The sequence below is a fragment of the Leguminivora glycinivorella genome, chromosome 2 (assembly GCF_023078275.1).
Source record: "Leguminivora glycinivorella isolate SPB_JAAS2020 chromosome 2, LegGlyc_1.1, whole genome shotgun sequence".
NCBI lineage: Eukaryota > Metazoa > Arthropoda > Insecta > Lepidoptera > Tortricidae > Leguminivora > Leguminivora glycinivorella.
In genome coordinates, this window is record NC_062972.1 from 10530279 (window position 1) to 10547522 (window position 17244).

General features: G+C 42.8%; 1 protein-coding gene across 1 annotated transcript in view; it reads right to left on the reverse strand.

Annotated features, from left to right (window-relative positions):
• The window catches only part of LOC125237475 (protein unc-80 homolog), a 70307-nt gene continuing 53063 nt past the window's right edge, over positions 1-17244 (reverse strand). The window contains 20 exon segments of the mRNA XM_048144585.1: positions 1-1251; positions 2061-2179; positions 2721-2881; positions 4618-4775; positions 4849-4956; positions 5329-5436; positions 6011-6025; positions 7036-7206; positions 7919-8084; positions 10388-10572; positions 11045-11257; positions 12050-12173; positions 12764-12898; positions 13223-13339; positions 13938-14048; positions 14184-14276; positions 14574-14735; positions 15149-15335; positions 15781-15926; positions 16516-16734. Of these exon segments, the coding sequence (XP_048000542.1) occupies positions 1136-1251; positions 2061-2179; positions 2721-2881; positions 4618-4775; positions 4849-4956; positions 5329-5436; positions 6011-6025; positions 7036-7206; positions 7919-8084; positions 10388-10572; positions 11045-11257; positions 12050-12173; positions 12764-12898; positions 13223-13339; positions 13938-14048; positions 14184-14276; positions 14574-14735; positions 15149-15335; positions 15781-15926; positions 16516-16734 (2814 nt within the window). The 3' untranslated portion in view covers positions 1-1135.

Consider the following 17244-nt stretch of genomic DNA (forward strand, 5'->3'; position numbering starts at 1 on the left):
ATTAAAAATATTAGTCTGTTTCGAGGTTTTTTTTTAATGATACCGGCCTAAAAACACCAGTTCCGACCTAGTGCAAAGTATAATTTCGTGTATTTATTTTATAACTACTGGCCGGGATAAAAGAAGGGTGAAGTACATTTTATCTACATCACATATCACAAATTCACCTATTAATAAAATAATAGGCATAGTTTTTGATTTTTGTTCTGCATATGTGCAAGTTTTGCACTTCATATTATCCCGACGCCGACTACGTCAGTCTGCACGTAAATGATCCTCGTTACGGAGCGAAACATGTCGAGCGATCTTCGACAATTTTACGTGAGTTACCCGATTTTACGGTAGTTTTATTATTAAAAATTTACACTTCAGTTGGCAATTAATTATGTAGACATACTCAGTACAATCATGTTAGTCATATGCGCAATAAAAATAACGTTCCAGTCTAATGTCTAATTATTATCAACATCTACCTATCTATTTACTTCAACATTTTAGAGACATACTTAAGTACTTTTCAAATGCTAAACATGTATAGTGTATGTGTATAGTAATTTTGTTCTGCTAGAATTATACTTTCAATAGTAACTGTCTCAGAAGGTCAAGAAGACATCCATTCATTACATAACACCAAATTTAGAGTTTTTGGACATGTCACCTTTTTTTCATATGTAACACTTGAGCACTTGACTCTTTTAAAATGTATTGTCAACTTGGCATGACCCCTCTCCTGCCCCTGTTGATGGGATGTAATAACTGGTTGACACCATTAACTACCTATTTAACTGTATGTGAACTTATTGTTACTCTAATTCATACCATTGAAGATACATTGTGTGTTAGTCGGCAGTGTCGTTATTAGGTACGATATATACAATCAATTGTGTTGTGAGCTTTAAAACGTTTCCTTAAAGTCAGTTGTCCTCTGCTGGCCAAAGAATTTTCTAACCGATCTGTCACCGTCAAAGCCAATACGGCGTAGGCCATTTCGTAGACCTGTGTGCAAAGGGCGTTTATTGTGCGCATATTTGCTCGACATTGTATGAACGAGCCTATCTTTACTACTGACATTATTTAGCATTAGAATTTTAACTGATGATTAGCATTCCCGAGTTTCAGTCCTTAGGTGATGTGATTACAGCAGCGTGTCTTCGTCGCGTAGCTCGCTGCTGAGCAGAAGCGATCGCTGGCTGGCCGCGCCAAGCAGCGCCGTGCGCTCGGCGGACGATGTGCCCGACTCGCTTATAGATGCTGGGAGTTAAAAAAATCGACTATATTGTAATGTTTTGTATCTAATTTGTGGATAACATAATAAGTAAACTGTAAGAGAGAAGAAAAAGAGTCGAAATAGTCATAAATAAAGTGCACCTTAATAACAGATTTTCAGATGACCTGGATGACCATCTAACCTGATATAACAAAAACTAAAGAAGTTCAACACCCCATGCATACAATAGTTAAATTGTAGGGATAAACACGTAAGAAAAAATATGAAATGAGAAGGTTATAAATAGACAGATAAGTAAATGACCAAAGATGTATGGTGTAAAAAACTAAAAGAAATATGTAATGTGAGTTTTAAAGATTCGTTCAGTTCTGCTGCAGAAAACTATTCTGCTATTTTTTCCAGATCTGCTAAATAATAGGTAGGAAAAAGAAGCAGATTTAAAGAAGTGCAATTGATTATCGATTCTATAATATGCACCATTTTGGTGCACTTAATCTAAAAATACCCACATCAGTGTCAAATAGTATTTAGGTTTAGGTACCGATAGTATTACGACAGTTTATCAGGCGGTCTAGCACAACTTGCGCTACCGCCCGCGAGTCCAAACTTGAAGTTGCAATTCGCGCGCGAGAACGCAGGTTGTGCTAAACCATTAGCATGTCAATAATTTAGAAACGGACTCTGCAACGTTGTGCACAAAGACCGGTGCATGAAACCCGCAATAAACAGCGGTAGTTTGTCCTCGACGCACCCATACATGTCTGGCGTGGAAGGAGGAGACAGCGCACGACACGGACACGGGTATGAGGTATACATACGAAGGCGTGTTTACCGTCGGGGCTGGCCGTGGGCGTGGCCGTGCGCTGCGACGGCGGCTCGGGCGACGCCAGCGCCGCGCGCGCGGACCCGCCCGGCGACTCCGTCATCGACGCCTGCAGGCTGTAGCTCTCTCTGTGGACATTAAAAAGTTATGGTTACTCGTGGCAAACCAGAATTTTGAGTCTTAGGCCGATAGTCCACTATCATATGTTTATCATAGAAATACGATCATATTATCCTTCCGGCCTTAACAGAATCGACCTTGGTAAACATCTCAACTAATATATCCAGTTGAAGTGTTAGGTTAGGCTGAGATATTTCGAACTGTTGGCAGGTGATTTTACGTGTGCAATTTTAAAATACGAAACGATACAAAGAAAATTAAAACAAAACAATTCTATAGCAAGGAATCACACGAATGCGAGTAACACCGTCATTAGGAACATGAAAACATTCAAGCGTCAAGAGTACAGAGAGATGATGATATTCGGAGATGCGGCCAACACCGAATGAAGGCTAGCACCAAGTAGTTTAAAGCGCAAATATGTCTGCAAGTACCTATTTCGCCGAAAAACAATCAGACAAATGTCGCGATCCGAGCTGGTGATAAGGCAAAGGCAGTAACAACTAACATTGCAAATTAGATTAACATTGTCAATAAGATTTAACTCGCCTGTATCCCGAGGTGGAGGATGTCTGCGAGATCTCGCTGTCGTACGAGGTGTCAGTATTGATGGCCGTGGGCGCCAGCAGTGGCGGCCAGGCGCGCCGCGCCGGCGTGCTCTCGGGGCCCGGGGACGAGCATTCATCGGATTCCAGGCGCGAGTTCTGTTGCTGTGAATAACAAATGATAAATTGCGAGATATCTACTGACAAAGAAGTTCGAGTGTATAAATTTTACTGTGGAACGTTTGAAATAAAATCCTGCGGACCTAGCACGCTAGCGTGATAATATATGGCTTCTCGGTTTATTGGGTTTGACGAACAATAGTTATTTGTTTTACAAGGGGGCAAAGTTGTTGTTTAACCGCACGTGCCGATATTGATACCCGAGCAAGCGAAAGATTCCAATATTGAACCGCGAGCATAGCGAGTGGTTCAAAAAGCGGAATCTTGAGCGTTGCGAGGGTATCAAGGCACGAAGGTTAAATAAACTTTGCCACCGAGTGAAACACAAAATTTTTCACCGCACCAACACTATGAAAATCTGAACTGTAAAACATCAAAATAAATAAAGTACTTCAATTTATTTGACGTTTATGATTCCAAATCATCATTTATACGTGAATTCCGACACCCCGCTTTAGACATCAAGTTAAAATTTGTATGAAATTACTTTGCACTCATATGGATAAAATGCAATTTTGATATCTGTTTTCGAATAGCAAAGAAAGCCTTTATTAGTTGGTGTGGTGAAAATAAGTGTGATACTATACAGCACGACCACGGATGATTTTATTAATTCTGTTGCGGTACAAATTCACGAAAAAAAATGTACCTTTATGGTTTTGGAGTTTCGACATAGGGGCCGTGGTCGTGCTAGGTAGGTACTCCCTGGCACGACCACACTATATTTAATGAGTTTTTAAATTTCTGTTGCAGTACAAATTCACGAAAAAAAATGTACTTTTTTGTACTTACCTTTTTAAAAAAAATACCCGCATGGTTTCGGAGTTTTGACATGGGTTGGGCACGACCACCCTATATTTATGTTTAATTTGATGGTCAAATGAATGTTAAATAAATGTTTAGAAATTGTACTTTGTAAATTACTTCAAAAACTTAGTGTGGTCGTGCCAGGTAGTACCTATCCTAGCACGACCACAACCCATGTCGAAACTCCGAAACCATGCGGGTTTTTTTAAAAAAAAGGTAAGTACAAAAAAGTACATTTTTTTTCGTGAATTTGTACCACAACAGAAATTTAAAAAATCATTAAATATAGTGTGGTCGTGCCAGGGAGTACCTACCTAGCACGACCACGGCCCCTATGTCGAAACTCCAAAACCATAAAGGTACATTTTTTTTAAACGTAAGTACAAACAAGTACATTTTTTTTCGTGAATTTGTACCGCAACAGAATTAGTAAAATCATCCATGGTCCAGTATCACACGAAAATAATTTTATTTAGGTACCCGACTATCGATATCTTGGCATCGTTTGATAAGTCTGCTCCACCCGACCAAAGAAGACATCCGGCCAGGTGGCAATGAAGTGATTCGGAAAGAAGGTGGCTGTTGGTGAAATGTGTAATTTGTAAAACCAAAGACATATATAACTCCGTATAGACAGATAAAGTCTAAGAAAAAAACGTACCCCAGTACCATACAGAAAAAGGTATGGTGGCCTAGATGGCATTACACCTTTGGGGTACGCTCAGCTAGATGGCGCTAATATTAATATTTGACATTTTAAAACATATCGAGCTAAGAATATGAGCCAAATTGTCAAAACTGAGGTTCAAAAGTTTTAAGCCTGTGTCGAGAGATGGCAGTCTATGCACTGTGATTACACATTTTACTTTGACAGTAACTCTCTATAATACTCGATCCTCTTTGGTAAAACTAACCTCAGGCTTGGTATGTCGGCTGCGTCGGAACTTGAAGGTTTTCTTGGAAGGCCCGTGTGCGCGCTGCAGCCGCGGCCGGTCGTCGTCATTGTCGCCATTACGGTCGCCAGACCACTCGCCGGGTGACAGCGGGGAAAGCGGAGTTTGGGAGGTCTCACCTGAAACACAAACGTTTAAGAACCACAATTTTGCTTGTTGTCATTACACAAAAGGTGGTATTGTGTGTCTTACCGGTGGTGAGTTTAAACTCGACGGAAGAGACGAAGCGCAGCTTAGTCTGAGTAGTACTATAAGATGGCGTGCTGCCCGTCTTGGTATCACTGCCGTACGTCGACGACCCTGCATAACAGAGCAAAATCAGTTTAATTCTATTTGTGACACCGAAGGTTCGAAATTCATTCAATTCATTCATAATTTTTACTAGGTCATTTGGGATTATTTTTTGATTTTGGGAAGCGCTGGTAGCGTAGCGGTAAGTGCGTGCGACTTTCGTTCCGGAGGTCGCGGGTTCGAACCCCGGTTCGCACCAATGACTTTTTCAGAACTTATGTGCGAAATATCATTTGATATTTACCAGTCGCTTTTCGGTGAAGGAAAACATCGAGAGGAAACCGGACTAATTCCAGCAAGGTCTAGTTTACCCTCCGGGTTGGAAGGATAACGCAAGGAGAATGATGATGATGATGATTTGGGATTATTAGGTAACAGTACCTATGTTGGAATGACTGTTGCCGTTATCAGTGCGCGTTCCCGGTAGGTCGAAGCCGACCAAGTGTTGACTCGTCGTAGAACTGCTCGACACCGATTCTGAAATACAATCTCAAGTGAAATGATGATAGTTTTATGTAAGAAAGAAGGCAAGTATATTGGCACTTCAGACGCGCTTGTATCGTAATATACTACATTGCATATATGTGTACGCCGGGCTATTATCCACGTGGATTACATCTGTCTCACACTGACATACTTGTCAGAAAGTCACGGATGCTTCGGAAGCCTGCAGGGGTATCTCTACGGGTAGACAGACAGTTCTTTATTGTTCAACCGTGTTATACAGGTGTTAATTCGTTACATTAGTAAGTTACAACGGTGACCCAATTCGGGTATACAATTATCAGAAAGCTGATACGGGAGCGGCACACCCCGCACACCAATATGGAAATGAGCAGGAGTCGTTGCTGCCAGGGCTCGGCAACAACCGGTTAAATTTTCAAACCGTTATCGTATACTTGCGGCAAAACCTTTAAATTTCGTTTTCGCTCGAAAAACCGCTATTTTTAAACCGGTTTTTAGGGGAACGCTTTCATAAAGGTTTCGTTCGATTAACCGGAATAGAACGAAATAAACCGGTTTATTCCGCTAAACATGATAGGTACTATAATACTGTTCTAACCAAACAAAAAAGTCGCTGCGTGAACGTACGTATATATGCGGCGCCGGTGCGTCTCGCCGCTCGTCGAATAAACCGGTTTATTTCGGTTAAAATAAAGTTCTCATAACGTTCGCGTTCTTTACAAAGTTCGGAGTAAAATCGAAATAAACCGGTAAAAAATAAACCGGTTCCGAGCCTCGGCTGCTGCGCCGCCTTGTCACCAACTTCAGACGCGTGCTTGCGCTATACTGTAGTATCCAGTGTACTGGATCAATATGTATCCGCGGTACCTCTGGGAGCAGAGAGCGGTGCTGAGGGGTGGTCCGGGGTCCGCGGCAGGCCGGAGCGGCCCACCAGCATGGAGATGAGCGAGGGCCGGTGCTGCGCCGCCTTGTCGCCCGAGCGCCCGAACACTTCCGACGCGCGCTTGTACTATACTGTAGTATCCAGTGTACTGGATCTATATGTATCCGCGGTACCTCTGGGAGCAGAGAGCGGTGCTGAGGGGTGGTCCGGGGTCCGCGGCAGGCCGGAGCGGCCCACCAGCATGGAGATGAGCGAGGGCCGGTGCTGCGCCGCCTTGTCGCCCGAGCGCCCGAACACTTCCGACGCGCGCTTGTACTATACTGTAGTATCCAGTGTACTGGATCTATATGTATCCGCGGTACCTCTGGGAGCAGAGAGCGGTGCTGAGGGGTGGTCCGGGGTCCGCGGCAGGCCGGAGCGGCCCACCAGCATGGAGATGAGCGAGGGCCGGTGCTGCGCCGCCTTGTCGCCCGAGCGCCCGAACACTTCCGACGCGCGCTTGTACTATACTGTAGTATCCAGTGTACTGGATCTATATGTATCCGCGGTACCTCTGGGAGCAGAGAGCGGTGCTGAGGGGTGGTCCGGGGTCCGCGGCAGGCCGGAGCGGCCCACCAGCATGGAGATGAGCGAGGGCCGGTGCTGCGCCGCCTTGTCGCCCGAGCGCCCGAACACTTCCGACGCGCGCTTGTACTATACTGTAGTATCCAGTGTACTGGATCTATATGTATCCGCGGTACCTCTGGGAGCAGAGAGCGGTGCTGAGGGGTGGTCCGGGGTCCGCGGCAGGCCGGAGCGGCCCACCAGCATGGAGATGAGCGAGGGCCGGTGCTGCGCCGCCTTGTCGCCCGAGCGCCCGAACACTTCCGACGCGCGCTTGCCGCCCGCGCTTATGTTCTCCGCTATTTGTTCTGGGAAAATAATAAAAAATAACTTGCTGTCTAAGAAGTAGACCATACATGGTCGGTAAATTACAATCAAATGAGACTCGCTGATCACTAGTATCTACGACCGTCGCGGATAATATAAACAAAGCGGAAACAGAAAGATTGAAGGAGTACATTGTGGGTAGTTGCGAACTATGTCGAAAATGAGAAGAAAAAGGAACTGTGAAAAGACAAGCCAAAATACTGATTGGCGCCAGATTTGTCGCTACTATTATTAATACTACGACGAGTTGCACGGGCCACTGTATGTAACGCACGTTAGGCCATTGAGGAATAAGAAGGAAAGAGTTGTAACTCCATACATCAGTAAATTCGAGTTATTTGTAGTGACATCTAGCGTCAAATAGCGTAAATTAATAGTACTGCTACTTGGCAATAGATGTCATGACGGACAAAAAGTCTAATGCTCAAAAATTTTTAGTTAATATCACAATAGTATCAATCAGTATTCTGTTTTCAATTCCTTCTGCTTGTATTATAAGTTGTAAACTGTTTTAATATTAAATTTTTGGCACACGCGACACTGTTAACACCTAGTGTCGAGTAGTGGTACCTACTGATAATTTACGCTATTTGACGCGTGTTTCACTCTAGATGTCACTACAAATAACTCGAATTTAATGATGTATGGAGTTACGAGTTTACGACTCTTTCGTTAGGTTAGGTTAGTACTAACCGAACTTGCAGTGGTCGTGCTTGTCACGTAGCGTGCGTAGATCTCTCGCCAGCTCTGCCAGAAGCGCGCCACGTGCTCGTGCCGCGGGTAGTTTTAGCCCGCGGACGCGCTCGCGGACCACGAACTGCATGTGCCGCTCGTTGTCACCAATGGGCGGCTGAGATAGCTGTAAGTATACGAATAATCTGAATTCTGCGTTCCATTACACATCCGAGATCTTTCTTGAGAGAGTTACATCTCAGTCGACCGACATAAGGCACCAGCATCTGTAATCACTCCGCGCACGTAACGTAGATTCTGCCTTCTTTTCTTGCGAACAGAATGCTGGCGCGCCACGACTCACTGACGTCTTGAGATTTTTTCATCGACCGTCGTGATCGAAGATCCGTTTTTGACAGGTGATTATTGCTTACTGAATTGCACCAAGCGCGTGTACTGGCACTAGGGAATGCAGAACCGGTACCAGTCCCAGAACCGGGACTGAGATTTCCGGTACTGGGAAAGAACCGGGAAATCCCGGTTCTTCGGTACTTTTCGGTACTGAGGGTTTACTAGTACATTTGTTGTAAAGTTATGAATAAAACATAAAATGGAAGTCGTCGATAAGTTTTGCTACCATAGGTCGACCGTATCCAACAATCTCTCGCTTGATGCAGAGATTGTTGGATACGTATTGGCCAAGCGGCGACCATGTTCGGGAGGCTACGTTCAAGAGTATGGTGTAACAAACATCTCATTATGTTTTATTATTATTAAGAGCCTGCGATGTCCCACTGCTGGGCAACGGCTTACCCCCGCTTTTTCCATTCCTCTCGGTTTTGTGCAGTCCTCGGCCATTCTTTCATAAAGGAGTCCAACTTGTTCCGCCATCGCATACGTGGTCTGCCGGGTCCCCGTTTTGGCCTGGGCTGCCACTCTGTGGTAATCTTGGCCCATAGCTCATTCGACATTCGGCAGAAATGACCGGCCTAGTCCCACTTCAGCTTTGCCGCTTTTCGAACTACTTACGTCGACTATTTTTGTTTTGGAGCGCAGCGCAGGAGTCCATGAGTTTTCGCTTAAGTGACAGTGGCAAATCGCCTTTCATGAGATGTTTTATGGACCAATAGCTTCTCCAGGAGTTTTCAGTCCGTCTTTCGACTTCTTTTTCTTGTCGCGCCTGGAAAGAAATTAGTTGGCCCAAGTAGATGGACTATGCAACTGATTCTCCGTTTATCTCAATCCTACTATGCGGTGCTATTATTGGTCATGAACTTGGTCTTCGACATGTTCATCTGAAGTTCAACCTCGAGGCTTGCGTCACTGAGGTCTTGAAGCATTGATCGTAGTTCGGAGGCAGTTGAGGAGAACAGAACAATGTCGTCGGCAAATCAAAGATTAGCCTTCTATTCCCGACGATAAGGCCCCGATCTTCCCAACTTGGCATAAGCTTCTGGAAGACTTGTTCAAGTGTGCTGGTAAACAGTTTTGGTGATAACGGATCTCCTTGCTTGACTCCTTTTTGAATAGAAAATGAGGAACCTGAGGACTGTAGTTTTATGGCGGCTGTACTATTTTGATAAATGGTGGTTATGAGCTGAATGTATCTGGGATCTATATCTTGATTGCGTAAAGCTGTGAAAATGGAATTGTGATGAAGACTGTCGAAAGCTTTAGAGTAATCGACAAATGCGATGTTGATGTTGGAAGCTTTCTTCTAAATCAGGCACAGGCCGTGGGTGTGTGGGAGATTCGGAGTAAAGGGTTTTGTAGAATTTGGTGGCTATTGTAGAATTTTATTCCGGTCGCCTATTAGAACCAAAATTATAGTATACCAAACTGCGTTCTAAGCATACTTTCGAAACCTGGACGACATGTGCAAGAAATCATTACAGACCTCAACTAATTCTAACATTAGCAAAGTTAGTTTGGTTTACCCTCTAAGTATAACCGACGCCGAGGTCCCGATCATAGCCGATGAATGAATACCGAGCGGGACGAGTCTAACGCGTTTGAAACTATTTTCATTACATTTGTACAGCATTCAATGGATATTCCGTCGTTTACGTTCAAATTTTTGAAGTGATTAAATGCGTTTTAGTGTGTAATCTTTGTCCATTTTTCAGTACCGAAAAGTACCGAAGAACCGGGATTTTATAACATCAGTACCGGTACCCAAAGAATTCAAAAATCCCGGGATTTCCCGGTACTTTTGGTACCGGGAATTCCCGGGAGCATTCCCTAACTGGCACTAAGTAATAAAAGTTATTCCGATATAAAATATGAAATGAAATGAAAATCGTTTATTGAGGCAAAAACATTACAACAAGGGTTAAAACAGTGGTTCCCAAACTAGGGCGAGCCTGTATCTTAGAAGCCATAGAGAGGTCACCAGTAGCTATTTAAATTTTAAGTTACGCTGTAGTTTCTCCAACATGAACTTATATGACCATTCTTATTCTTTATATGTATATGTATACGAAAATATACCTTGTGTACAATGAATGGCAGCAGTAGCACAAACAGCGGCGTGCGGTAGGTGACGACATGTTCTAGAAAGTCCCACAGGTGTGCCGCGGCTTCGTTCCGGCGGCCCAAGTCGCGCATGGCGCGTGCGATCCGGCCCCACTCTGAGCACAGCTCGGACGTGAAACATGCGCACAGCACCTTCAGGGCTGCAATTTTAAAGTAAAATTACGCAATAAAATTGTGTATCTCTCAATATTGGCGAACTTGGGCCGCATAAGGTTGAAATCGGTTACTATAAGGCCAGAGTGCACGCTTTACTTTGGATGTGCAGCGGGGCGGGGCGTGCAGCGTACTTGTCAAACAATTGAAGCTCATACAAGTCCTGAGTCGACGCTGCATAGAGTAGACGAGGGCGAGCGTCCACTCAAGCCAGTGAAAGTGAGCGAGTTACCACGAGCCTCGGCCGCATTGAGCTTTGTCGGCGGTTAGTGACACTAGCAACATATTCGATAAGACTTACCTAGGAAGGCGTTCTTGTAGAGCTGATGCGACATATTGGTCGTGTTGCGCGCATCGCGGCTGCCAGTAAAGGTGAGCGAGTTAGCGCGAATTCTACCGCATTGAGCGGCGTTGTCGGCGGTGAGTGACACTAGATGCAACATATTCGATAAGACTCACCTAGAAAGGCAATCTTGTAGAGCTGGTGCGATAGCTTGGTGGTGTTGCGCGTATCCCGGCTGCCAGTAAAGGTGAGCGAGTTAGCGCGAGCTTCGGCCGCATTGAGCTTGGCGTTGACTGCGGCCAGTTGGCCCGGAGCGGCGGGCGGGCAGAGCGCGCTCAGTACTACTGATACGATGTAGGACACGTCCGACTGACGCAGCGGTGGGACGTCTGTGAAATACAGGAAGTGATGGACGTATTCGCTTCGATCTTATAGTGTAAGTTAAGTTACGTTACGATTCCTTTTCAGTTGTTAGCCTATTTAATTTGACGACAAACATATAGATGCTGATACTGGCCAGATTTACAAAATAATCTGTATTCGATTTTGTATAGGCTACTAGACTCGTATCGAATTTAGCACATCAAGTTATTGTTTTCTGTAGTATTTGACTTAAGAAATCAATATTTATAGCTTGCGGGCATTAAAAGTGCGCGATGACTGCGTATTTTTAATTAAATATGTGTGTATGTTTTTTTTTAATTATGGACTCCGAAAACGGTGTTGGCCAATGGAGTGACGTCACATAATTCAGATCAACTATGGAAATTAGAGGTAGTAATCTGATCTCCATAGAAGCAACCTCTATTGTATTAAAATACATAGTCGTTGACGGGTATGACAATGTGAAATATTTTTTCTAAATATACTGACGTCATGTCATATATATTCTATAGATTAATATGGCTGATGTTGTTTTTGCCTGATCACGTAAAAGTAAACTTTAAATATTTTTTTTGCGGGTTTTTAAGCCGTAATAAAATATGGTACTATTTTTTTTCGTTTAATTAGACAGTAATAAATAATATAAGACATACTTTGAAAAAGGGTCAAGTAGCCTATTGCTTCGATTTTGTATGTAAATTGTGTAGGTACATATAGGATTGACAGATTTTTTAATGTCATGAACCCCGAACAAACTCCCATTCACATGTACAATTACGTAACTTTAATTTGATTACCTTTCCGCCCGCTTCCAACTCTCAAACAAAGAGGCATAAATAGATTCATCAGCATGTTTTCTGTCTTCTCCGCCGACTGGAAAATGGCGCTGCCTCCGCACATTTGCTCCAATGAGTAGCTGTCCTGTGCCCAAAAATAATTACATTAGACTGAGAAGTACTCAACTACGAAACACTTTTAAGCTTTGTAAATGAAATAATTTAAAGCATTTGCTGCTTTAAATTATTATCGCTTGCTCTCTCTTTTATTTTATTTAATATTTATTAAATAAAAGAAAGAGCAAGCGTTCAGCGACGAACTATAACTCACTCGCGCTATAATCGCGTCTCTTTTATTTGCACGAGAACGCCTATCTCTTGTTCGTTTCTATCACCGATAGCTCATCGCTTACTCGTTTTTGGTGGGACTAGTGCCTATAACACCATTCTAATTAGGGCTCACGGTCCCGTCCCGTCTAATAACTCGGATACACGGGTAGGGTAGGCGTGTAGATCGGATATAGGGAACCCTAATTGTAATATGTAATTTTTTCTTATCGTGTGATTAGATCCAACAATTTAACTATGTAACATTACAGAATATATAAAAGTACAAGTACAGAAAGCTCACTGTCAAAGACCAGTCAACAGACTGCATGCATTGAGTTCAATTGCATAGCGAGAAGGTCGCCAAACTGTATGATAGATGTAGATAATGTTGTAAAGTATCCATACCCCAGTATTGATGACTTGAAGCGCTATAAGCCGCACGACGGTGCTGCAGAAGTGCGGCGGCGGCGGCTGCGACATCAGCGCCGCTGTGGCGGACGATAAGTTCTCGCCGCTGTTGTTCTCTGATACTATTAGAGCCTGCAATGGAAATGTAACTTGATTTCCTGCTTGTTAAAGTATTACGAAGTCGAGCAATACAATATTATTGTTTAATCTATTATTCAATAGACCGAGCCCCCGAGCATAGTGGCGGGTAACTTTTTAAAACTTTAAACCCATGAAATATTTCAAAGAATTCACAATTTCAAAGCATTTTTAAGTATGAAGGGTATTTTCTGAGTTAATTATAGAGAATAGCTCTGTGCTTTAGTTATTGGTCACTCTGGCGAATATCTATGTCACCTTTCTATGGGCTTCTCAAGATGTATTAAGCAGTGTATAAAATTAGTGTGATGTACCTACCTGAACAGTGTTTAGTAAAGTTTTAACTTGCTGCCAATGCATGACGTACGGACACCGTATCATAGTTTCGTATACGCCTTTGAGCAGCACCGCTGCAGAGTCCCAGTCAGTGTTTCGCTGAAACAAACAAATCATACGATAGTCCGTAGACTTATCTAACTTTCACTCATTTAATGAACACGCCATAAAACTGTACAAAGTAGGGATGTACCGACTAGTCGGGAAAGCCGACTATCCGGTCATATTTGTAGTCGGCGATTAGTCGGCGACTAGTCGGCAAAAAAAGGCCGATTAGTGGGCACTTCATAAGTGATAGGATGTCAATACAAAAATAAATTAACGGATGATTTATGGTTGGATTATGTACGTATCCGTTATGGCTTTGTTTGTCAAAAGAACATATATCCGTGATCATCACACAGTCATAAATGCCCTACCCAATACTATCAGTTTCATAGGCAGGATCACTGCCTACTAAGCCAAAAAATATAAATATTCTTATAGACCTTTGATCTGTAAAAAATAATGAAAAGCGCGATAGGAACAAAAATTCTGGTGAACTTAGTCGAAAATTATGTTCTGGCCAACTAGCCGACTAGTCGGCCGACTAATCGGCCACCCAAGCGCCGACTAGTCGGTAGTCAGCCTAGTTGGCCAAATCACTAGTCGGTACATCCCTAGTACAAAGCCAAACTTTTGCCACTGTAGAACTTACCCTAATGCTAGGTTTCTTAGCGATCTTAAGGAAGACCTTATCCAGGCGCCTTATGATCATAATAAGAGCAGGACGCAAAGCATCATCGGCCCAATCCGCTGCCGGTAGAACCTGCGACAAACACAAATTTTAGTTTCGGTCGACAGTAGTCCAATTACACAGTACCATTTCTTTCAAGACATTTAAAGTTTAAAAAGAAGAGGGTTGCTCTGGGCTGGTTAAAATAATAGATAATAAGTATATTACCTGAGTCATATAGCGGTGCAGACCGCGGCAGCCCATGGACTCAGGATCATATGGTGACACCTTCAGTAGCGAGTGCGCGATCTCTGCCAGCCGCTGTCAAAACAAAAAGTTTACGTATTTAATTTGGTAATAAATTAGCCAACTATCAAATTACTCCAAGAAGAAAAAAAAACCTAAAATGTCATTGTCTTCATTAGACCAAATAATTGATTCCTATTCCCACCCAGCTAGTCAAACAGCACCGATAGCATGGTTGCGCGATAAGCGATAAAACATCAGGCCGTCCCTATCGCACTTACAAATACTGCGAAAGGAACGGCCTGATTTTATATCATTTATCGCGCGGCCATGCTTGCCTGCCTGGTGGTACGATATAATAATTTGACTTACCGCATGTGACTTGCAGTCGAGCAGCTCTACCGGTTTGCCCTCGCTGCCACCGCTGCCCTTGGATCCGTTGAGGTCAAGAAGTCGTGTTGTAGCGCGTCCGATGAAGTCTCCCACTAGAGACAGCAAAACATCTCGCGGACGACGATATTCTGCCCGTATTAACTGTAAATGACAAATAAAATGGAACGTTGTTACATCTATACTTACGTTTAAGTTTGTTTAAACCAGCGTTTAATATTGGCGTATTTCAGTTCGTGGAAAATTTAGCTAGGAAGAATATTTTAAAATCCGTTATACGATCCATCTTTATGCATTGCTGTGACGCATAGCGAAGAGTTAGTGGCTGGACCAAAAATCAGCAAAACGTAAACTCACAAACTTCGCTGATTTGATCACTTGCTGAGAATGGGAGATGATCTGGCTGTCAAGAAGGTCACCGCTGGAAAACATTACGGCGGAGGATCTGCTTCAGCATCACGTTAGTAACTGGCAAAAAGTTATGCAGGATTGGGATTTGTGACACGCTCTCGTTTCTGGGGCCAGGATTCTTTTAATAATGTTCTAAGTTCTGGTACCTCTGAGTCTTCAGCGCCGGTATACTCCGGCACAGGCTGAGCGCGCGAGTGGTCGCTAACGTAGCGCGAATGCGACTCCTCGTCGAGTCCGTCGAGGCCTTTAAACTGAGAGGTGGGCGCGGTGCGAACCCCCCGCTGAGATGAGCCTTTATGTTCGGGTGACGTGCGGTAGGGGCCATTGTATGACCTGAAATGGTTATACTTACATGATTAGTTCCCTACACCCAAGAATCTCTTTTAATCTTACTCTTACATCGCTTTTCGTGTAAATCGTTTCGACCCAAACACTGTAACTAAACTGTACTAAAATTTGTAAAGTCAAACAAAATATGGATTTGTAAAGTCTCAAATAAATGTTTATTATTATTTAATTGCATGAGTGGCACATGTACCTATCAATGTACAATATATTTTTTAGATATTTTCGTTCACTAATTCGTTACGTTCGCGCCAGCACTTGTAAAGTGACTAGTATAAAGTTGTAAATTTTTAAGTGATACAATTTGCTACATACTTTTTTCAGTTACCCCCAAAGATAGTATGATTCGCAATTATGAAAATACTAGGCGCTGTTTTTTTTTAGATAAGATGCGACTAAATGTTTAGAGCGGCCTATCTAACTTGACTCTTACTTTGACAATCCTTCACAGTTGTTGACAAGAGTTTTGATAGCTATCGCCAGTTGTTGTATGATCTCTTTCTCAGTCTTTCCTTCTCTATTGTATGTTGGCAATTGAATCTGTTTCACGTAGCACGGCAATATCGCTTCCAGAATTATCTGAAAAAGAATTATAAGTATGCTAATAATCTGATCTACATGGGAAAATACCCGAAGCCACATATATAGGAGTACGTTTGGATGTCGCTATGTTATTTGCACTTCGTTTTAAGCGCCAGTTGCATCAAACATTGTTAACAGACACATCAATACTTACAACAAAATTTTGCAAAGGCTAAGGGTTTTGCATTATCCGGAATCGGATGTCACACAACTGTAAAAATTTTCGGCGATAATGTGGCTTACGTTGACAGACGGTTTGGTGCAACAACTGACCGTAATGGGTTGATTTGTATAACAATGTGAAGCGGGTTAAGTGAAGGTGTCTCTAGGTTAAACAGGCTGTTCGATTCGATGCAATAAGTATATGGGCCAGCAGTAAGCGTAATAGATCCATACTATGTAATATTAAAAATGGGAAAGTGTTGTTGTCTGTTTGTTTGTCCGTCTTTCACGGCAAAACGGAGCGACGAATAAACGTGATTTTTGAAGTGGAGATAGTTAAAGGGACGGAGAGTGACATAGGCTACTTTTTGTCTCTTTCTAACGCGAGCGAAGCCGCGGGCAAAAGCTAGTATATAATACTTACAAGCATTTGATAACCCCGCATACTCTCAGAAGAGTATGATACGACCATGACGCATAAGCTAATGCAGTCGAGCACATTGACCATCTCGTCCTCATCCCGATAGCAGAAGTCGATGGGTTTGAGTGGCTTTTCCTCTTTGATTAGTTCGGCGATGTGAAGTGGGTCGGGTGAAGGTGTCTCTAGGCTTAGCAGCAGGTTGAAGAGGCAGCTTGATTGTACCTACGTGAGAAAAAAAACAGAGATTGATGTTCATAAAAAGTATTATTCGTTCGTAATTTGATCTCGTAACCAAATTTCAAAAACATCATTCACAAAGACATTTTGTTCCTCTATCGCAATGAAAATAAAATTAATAAATGATATAACAATTTATAGAATAGGAAAACATGTATTTTATATTATGTGGCCTTTAATAATTAGATATGAAACAATTGTAACGTAGCAACAAATGGCCATTCGAACCGGATTTTATTTAGGTCTTCTCATTGTAATAGTACTACGATGAGAAAAACAAGGCCAAATATTACAAATTACACATGTTTATATGGAGTTTACTGTACCAATGTGCAAACAATATATTTTACTCAAACATGCAATGAAATATTGTCTTTACGTTCCTTAAAATGGGCTGGGAAGTATCGCTTTTTTTGGGCGCAACAACTCGAGAGGACTGTAAAGGGATTTCATATTATTTTTTAGGCCTAGGCCTGCAAAGTAACTTTTTTAAGT